Genomic DNA, 8,460 nt, shown 5'->3' on the forward strand with positions numbered 1-8,460 from the left:
GAACTTTGCTTCAAACAGAGCCCTATTTGTTCTCTTCTGAAACAGCTTCTGGAGCGGCTCTGGAATCTGCAGGATTGGATCAGTAACAATGAGGAAGTGGAATGTGGTGGCGGTGGTCACTTCTGCCTGGCTCTGGATGTGATCCTGATCTTAATATACGGCTACATTTTTGAAGAACAATGTTCCCAGCTGTTTTTACTGAGCAATCTGTTACACCATTCAAACTCCTCCAGATACAGAGTAATTTCGTGGCTCCTGTTCCACGGAACCAAGAAAGCCTACATGTCAGCTCCCTGCCCTGTGCTGTTCAGGTTTCTCAAGGCCCAGGCCACAGATGATGTGCCCTGTGGCACACCCCTACCCCCAGTCACTTACTCATTTTCTCATTAAATAACAGCGGCATAACAGAAATTACTCAAAAATCCACTGAAGGCATAACCCACTGGGACCTTTTAAGGCTTGGTGCTCTAAACCACCTCGCCGAAATTGTCTTTCTGTATTGCCTGTACATGGAAATTCAACGCCTAAATCAGAGTCATGAAATCACACTTGGCTCACCGTAGTTTAAAGTAAACAGCGTGAACAGCCGTCAGCAGCCTCAAGGCAATCAGCACACCAGAAAGCATTTGAGGATCACTTATATTACTGAAATGCTTCCACGGCAGGCGAGAACTGTGCAAGATTTTCACCAATTATCTAAAAGATTCTCATCCCTCACTGATATGTATGTTAGTTTTGGGAGCAACAGTCTGGCTGGAAGTTAATCGTGGAAGTTACTGGAAGTTCCTATGAGTGTGGCGCTGGGGTAAGATTTGAAAGATAACACGGAGAAGCATGCTTTTTAAGAAAAATGTTCAAACCAAAATCTTTAAAATACATATAAGCATTTCATTCCTTTTGGAAGCAAGATAGAACAGGCTAGGGATCTTCTGCGCTATGAACAAGAGAACTCATATCTATCAATTACGACCTCCTATCATTTTGACGAAGTTAACGTTTTTAGGAATTTGACTGGTAATCCCAGCTTTAGCTGGGAAGAAATACTTCCTTCAAGTAGTGAGATCTGTATATTCATTCCATTCCAGTTTAGATAAGCAAGTATTTCAGTCTACATACACGTCTATCTTTAGTCCATCCAAGTTTGGCCCAAAGATCCTATCCAGGAAAGTTACAGCTGACTTGTAGCTACGAAAGGGAACTATTCGGTGTAACACACAGCTGCAGCGGGAATGGCCGTGCACAGATCAGTGGTGCCTTGATTCACCAAGGCACTGCCACCTAAAGCACTGCTGACTGAGGCTTTAGCTCAGCTCTGGTGTGGTTTGTGAAGACAGGAAGGGAAGAATCAGAAGGCTGCGCTGCGGTTTTATCTTAGGAAACATCTCAATCTAAAAAGCTGCTACTGGGTATAAGCAGTGATCTCTCAATTAAGGAGAAATCTTTTATCTCGTGAGACTCCAACAGCAACAGTTAGATCCATGAGATAACAAAGCCTTTGAAGCATTCTTTTTTTTTGAAAACTTCTGTGTGGATTCCACAGCGCTGTACCACCTTCATCAATTGTATCAATTACATTGACATAGGCTAGAAATACTATCGTGTTATTTTTTAGAGGTCAATTTTAGGTTTTGCTTGAGGACAACTCCGGCATCATGAACAACAGATATTCTAAGACCACCTGATTTTCATTCCAATTAACAATAAGGCTGATACGATTGCTGATTTTAGCAAAAATTAATCTCTCTATGAGGTCTTGCTAAATTTCATACATTGGTATTTGCTAGTTCCTTTTGAACCACCATATGTTCATCCTGGCATGAAACAGAAAGAAACAATCACATAAATTTTGTATGAGAGAGACAGTTTTCAGCTTTCCAAAGAACGGAGTATTTTGCAAGTGCTGTTCAAAGGAAAAAACTGACCTTTCTAGTGATAACTTGATATATCTTCAGTCTTGTTTTGTAGTTATCAATCTTTAGCAGCTTTGTAAGACATCGCAAAGTAAGGAAATAATGTATCTTCATTTAATTTGCTTTCAAGACCCCCCCAGTAATCTGACATTTTTAAAGCTTATCTTATTTTCCAAGTCCTCACTTTGGTTTTTCAGCGTGCTTAATGTTCTTGACGTTCTGAGTTAGGAAAGTGTCCCGTTCATTGATTGCTATCCTCGTGTCTTATCCTCTAACCCTCTGCAACATTAACTGAAGATTTTAATCATCTTTTCCATGCACATGTTTTACACTGAGTTACCACTAACCTCTTACTAATACCTGAAGAGTTAACACAAAACAAGTACAGCATCTCCTCTGTTATGTCTCCTGCTTGCCTAAAAATGTAAGTTGACAGTCCTGATTCTGACCTACCCAGATATTACAAACAAAGGCCCAAATCCTTAAACAACAACAAAACACATCAGGTTTTGGCACTATAAGGTCTCACTTGGTCTCTTTAGCAATGTAAAAATTAAGTAAAAAACCCCAGATAACTTAAGGCATCAAATTGCACCAGGGTAACGGAATATAACTAAAGGAAAAAGACATTCACTGTCCAGTGTTTCCACAACAGATTTCTCAGCACCTCAGTGTATTTTCTTTGAAATTTGTAGAAGTCATAGAACAATATTTTTAGTAAAAAAATAAAATATTGTCAGTTAAAAGAAATATAATTCTTAAGATATTAAGAAGATATTCCAATTTTAACATTTGTAAAATTCTCATTTTCACCAGGGAAAAACATGAGACAGTTTTAGCCAGTTATCATCATGACTTGCAGAAAAATAAAAGATTAAACATGGTTTTTGTAATAATTGAATGAGACAGGACAGAATGACCAACTGCCTTCGACAGTAAAGGCAAAAAGACGCAATGTGCAAACAGCACCATCGCTAGGGCAGTCTGGGAACAAGTGCCAGCCAGGACGGCAGCCCTTAGATCGCCCTTTTCCACCAAGCTGCTCCTTCCTGACTTCCTGGTGCCCCGGCTGGATCAGTGACCTGATCTGCTGAAAAGTAACTGCCAAGTTATTTGTGCCTGGCTCACTACAGGTGACCGCACGAACTGTCTTGCCAGCACAAGAGCAGGGCATGAAGGAGGTGGGAGCGGGTGAATCTCCCGATGGCAATGTACTGCTGCGAAGAAAATAATGGTAGCATAACCTCGTACTCTCTAGGTTCCCTTAGAGATAACGCAAAAAACAGGTCCCTTTAAAGAGGGGTTGAGAGCACGGACTTCAATTCTTGAATGTGCTCTCCGAAGCTGCCTAGGTGTCCCCATTTTATTTTGGGTAAGTCCACTGAAACTAGAACTATCGAGGGTTACTCTAGCACTGGGTACACTCCCCATCAGCTTCAACCTTACCAGCCATATGCATTGCACACAGAGGGGCACCCCTGCGTTACCGCGGTACATCTTGCAGAAATGCTCAATGCTTACAGCTCTTGCTGACTTCAGGAGTTCGTGAAAGCGTTTCTGAAACTCACATCCACAATCTGTCCCGGGATGTTTTTAAACCCTATTTGTTAATTTACATGCAAGTTTTTTTTAGTTTTATTTTTAAATAAATAAAAATCTTGACCCTGAGACTGCAGTTCATCCAAGTTTGTAGAAACAGAGAGCACACTGCTGTTTGGGAGACCATCCTACCTTGCATTTGGGGCAATTACTTCAGATGTACATCTACAGAAACCCGCTTTACATCAGGCTGTAGTCAACTCTACGACCACTTTAGATTACAAAACAGAAAGCTGTACAAGTCTGACAAAAGGCAAACAGTCTGAGTAGTCCTGATCTCCAGGAGAATGCTGTAGTGTTCCCAAGATACGATATAAAAGTCATTTAATTATACTTGGTGCAAAGGGTCACTCTTGGTTAGTTTAAGACACAGTTATTTTCCTTTAAGACAAGCAGCATTCAGCTTATGGTGGACTCACACTACGCTCACAAATAGAGATTTCCAATACTTAAAATAAAACCACTGTAACTAAAAATCAGTGCAACTTTCTTGTATAGACAACAGAGAAAGAAAAACCAAGAGCACTGCCATGATACATTTTCTGAGGCTTACACATAGCTCAAACCTTACAAAATTTTTAATTTGCTACAACTAGGCTATTGTTGTAATGAATTAAATAATGCAAATTTGAAGCTATTTTGGAATTAGTTTGTAAAATAATACTGGAAGACATATTCCAATAAATCCACAGCTGTGGTCTGTACTATGCCCACATGACTAACTGCAACAAATGGCTCCAGCCCTCTTAGGTTACGCAGTCACGAGCTGTAGAAACTCAGTGGTATGATGAAAACAATGCGTATCTGGAAATAAGCACAGTTCTCTGCATTTAGAGACAACCAAGAAAGCATGTGTACCCTTGATAAGGGAACAAACCAACCTTTCAATCAATGGAAAGACCTAAAAAATTCAACTACCAGGAACTTATAGGAGTAAAATATTTGCTGGTCAAATACTTTGACAGAAATTGAGACAACAAATCATTTTAGTAAATTCTGATTTTAAAAAAAATAAAAAATTAAGTCGCCAAACAAAATAGGCAGAATTGGAGCAACCAGCTGTACTGAATCTGATACTGGTAGGGAACAAAGTATATTCATCACTAAAGGTCTCCACTCAAGGTGGAGATAGATATATCAGGTACTGTTTGTAGTAATTTTCTGCAATCTTAACTGATATCCAACACAGCACAAAGATTTTCAAAATACCCTTTAAGTTGCCTAAAATAAATACTTTGGGAAAATTACACTTAATATAATAAAACTCCTTAATTCCTCCCCTTTTCAGCACTATATACAGAACAGCTCACACCCCATTAAGTGACTAAAAAAGATGAGAAGATTACCTGGGGATTTTCTTGGGAACCTGAGGTGGTGATGAATGGCTCACTATTTTCTGTTCAGAGCTCTCTGGAGACTTCTCCTGCATTTCTCCTTTGTCTTTTGCTAGCGCCTCTGCGAGAGCAGACTCTGCTCCGCTCTTGCCTTGCTGATCAGCCTTTGGCTCAGCTTGCGCCGGTTCACATCTATACATGAAAACAATCGACGGCTTCTCGCTGGAGTCTGACTTCGCCTCACTGAACCAGTGATGACGCTGAACTGGAGGAGGGGGGAGCATATGGATAACGGTTCCATCAAGACCCACCAATTTTCCTTTCTCTCTTTCTTTCTCTTTGTCTTCCTCGTCGTCTGTTTTCCTGCGGCGGAAGAAGCTCTTAAACGATATCCAGCGTTTGGGTTTCGCATCGACAGCTCGCCGACCTTCCGAATGAAGGATTGACTCAGCCTCCGTCGACCTGGTGGGACTGTTCGGTTTGGTCCAATTGCTGAAATGTTTTTGCAACAAGTTACTTGCATGGTAGGGTGAAGAAGTAGAACGCGGAGGAGGAAATGGCGGCGCTTGCTCTGTTTTGGGACTTGTGGTGTTGGGGCTGGCTCTTGCTGGCTTTGGAGAGTGAGCGGCAACTGGCTGCGAAAGCGAATCTTTCTGCATTTTAAGGGCAGTGTTTTCCACCGTCTTGGGTGACTCTATTTCAGACTGTGACGTAAACAGAGATTTGGGTCGTACCAGGGTGTTTTTAGTAGAATCAGCATCAGGGGGTAAGGAATACAGTTCTTCTACGCTACAAGACTTGGGTCCAGACTGAGGTGTTCCTGGAGGAGACTGTGGAGGCTGGATAGAAGCCACAATCTGTGAAAGCACTGTGCTTGCGTTCTCTCTACCACTGCTGCTGCCAGCAGAAGCCTCAGGTGTTACGTCTGGTTTTGCCGCAGGCTCTTGTGTTGGCTTCTGAACTCGTGACGGGGAGCTGTGGTCAGAACTCTGACTCCTCTGTGGGGATATCTGACTTTTACTGAGACAGCTATTAAACTCTTGGACCTTTTGAGCCACAGAACCCAGCCTGCATTCAGAGCTATTAGTCACCCCCTTCACGTGGGAAAATTCAGTGGGTTTACTTCCTATGGCTTCGGTCATTTTGCTTTCTGTTTCTATTTCTTCGTACGTGTGGCTTATTACACTAGTAGTTTTATCTTTGATGGATAGCTCTCCGCTGGTCCCTAGAAAACTTTTATAGATAGCCAGGTTATCATATGCGTTTGGATTGATTACAATAGGAACCTTAATAGCATTTTTGGAACTCTTAGCGTAAGTGGGCTCATCATGAATGATAATAGGAAAAGGTGGCATGCCAGCATTATTGTAGCTGTTAAATTTGATCTCTGATAAATTGGGAGACTTAACCGGGATAGTTTTTGACGAAATGTTTGTAGCTGTAGGTGAAGTCGGAGCTGACTTGTGGCTTGCCTTCCTGGGAGGAACAGAAGGTCCTGAGCTGTTTGCAATTAACTCCACCTTAGGTATCTTCTGTCTTGGACTAGTACTCGAAGTCCACACTTCCTGGTATCTGATTGCACTGGATTTTTTCAGATTAGTGTTTACTCGTACAGGTGATGCTGCAGAGGATGCAACAGGTGTGCCTGGAGTTATGGGTGAGCTTGGGTTAGATGATGGGGTTTTGGTTTCCGAGGTTTCGGTTGTATTCTCCTTACATTCATTGGTCATGGCAGCTGATACATCTACTATGGTGTATGGCTTGCAAACCGGTTGTTCCATATTCACCACCCTGTAAGGTTTAGCTTGCTCTTCCACAGGCACCAGATTTATAGTTAGAGCTTGACCAGCAACATCTGAAGGACTTTTACTCTCTTGCTTATCGGTCTGCACAGCAATTTTGCCATCCTTCTCCTCCAGTCGAAGCGCAAGGACTGCCTTGTGAGTTTCTAGACTTTTCGGAACACTTCTGGGAGCTTTCAACACATCCTTCACTTGTTGATCATCACAAAGACTTTCATATTCTGGTTCAATCAACTTGAGATCCTGAGGAGTACTAGGAGATAACCCTCCATTGCAGATCTGCTGTGAAGAACTGCTGGCTGTTCCAGAACGAGACTCTTCTGTCAAAGAAGAATCAGGAGATGTAGAATCGGAAGATACCATGCTCTGCATGCTCTCTTGCCCATAGAGAATTACAGTCTCTTCCCCATAACCATTTAAAATTTCATCGTAACTGTCATCATAGTCTACTGCACAGATCCGCTGGAGAGACTTGTTTCTAAGGGGCACAGTATTCCACTTTTTGTCTGCACAGAACTGAACAGGAGACAGGGTGTTAGCTCTAAAATTAGCAAAGCGAGGTTGGCCCCTCATACGAATTTCCATTGCTAGCAACTCTTCATCACTTTCATCCCAGCTCTCATGCTCTTCTTGCATGCTGCCAAAAATCGTGTCATCCTCACTCTCATCTCCGCTAGAGAACTCTGGATAACAGAAACGTCCACCTTCATTACTTATTACTTCAGTGCTTCCACTCAGAATAACGTGCTTACCGTGTGAATCCTTCATTCCGCCCATCATGCAGCTTGGAGGGATCTTTCTTTCTAATGACCTTTTATAACAATTATTTATTCTTCCCAGAAAGGTTTCCCTTGAGTTCGTTTCGTTTCCAGTTAGCTGAGGTGTGGTATCCAAACCTGCAATTTCCTTCAAAACTTCTGTCAGTCCATTATTATTGTTATTTGGTATCTTACCTACACCATCATTGTTGCCGTAAGGCCTATGGACATGGCTATAACCTTCAATTTCATCTTCATTATTATTGTTCAGTGGTTTTTTGTTCAAGACAGCTTTGTTTCGGTTCCAACCGGCAGGCACTGATCTATTCTCACAATGATCTGGTGTGCTGATTTCGCCACATACACCCTGCCCATCCACAACCATCATGGTGGGTTTCACAGCTATAGTGGGTTTCTTTGCCACAGGTGGTCGGAAATTCCCTGTATTTCTCCCACGATGGCTGTTACTTTGGTTTGCATTGGGTTTCAGATTTCCATGTGAGAGGGGTTTTTTTTCAGATACTGGGGGTAGCTGATGCAAGCTCTTGGGCTTGAAGCAGTTCTTACATTCACCAGGTTTCCAGACGTGTTCAGTGAAAGTGTTGCAAGCAGACATTTTCCCAGAGCTCTGCGCTGGATGCTGTGATGTTCAGTGCATGGTAAGAATTTCATCCATATGTTCCCACCGGCTTCACTTAGTACGGCTACTGTTTTGAGCGGCGATCATTCTGAAAACCCAAACAGAGGGAGGGTAAGAATGGGTGAAAAAATGGGGTGATCATTGTATTTGCTACACTGCGAGCAACATGGAATAAGCAGGTAGCCTTTTGCTGATGTTTTAGCTCTTTTTACCTAAATTTACAAAGCTATGTAACTGAAATGCAAAACAAAGTTGCCAATATCACTCTTCTTGCAAAGAATTAAAACTTTGGCAGCTAAGCCCTCTATTACTGAAAGCAGAGAGAGAGAGAAATGTCAGTGACCAAGAATTTAGAATAATTCTCTCGACTAGTTCAGGACCATTGACCTTTAAGTTTGCCCAATAAAACCAGTGCTA

The 8,460-nt window shown here is 42.0% G+C and overlaps 1 protein-coding gene across 1 annotated transcript in view; it reads right to left on the reverse strand.

Annotated features, from left to right (window-relative positions):
* PEAK1 (pseudopodium-enriched atypical kinase 1) overlaps positions 1–8,019 on the reverse strand; it is a 29,855-nt gene extending 21,836 nt beyond the window's left edge. The window contains exon 1 of the mRNA XM_009872161.1: positions 4,856–8,019. Within this exon, the coding sequence (XP_009870463.1) occupies positions 4,856–8,019 (3,164 nt within the window). The remainder of the gene's footprint in view (positions 1–4,855) is intronic.
* Positions 8,020–8,460: the final 441 nt, after the last annotated feature.

Source organism: Apaloderma vittatum, unplaced genomic scaffold (genome assembly GCF_000703405.1).
Source record: "Apaloderma vittatum isolate BGI_N311 unplaced genomic scaffold, ASM70340v1 scaffold15656, whole genome shotgun sequence".
Classification (NCBI taxonomy): Eukaryota; Metazoa; Chordata; class Aves; order Trogoniformes; family Trogonidae; genus Apaloderma; species Apaloderma vittatum.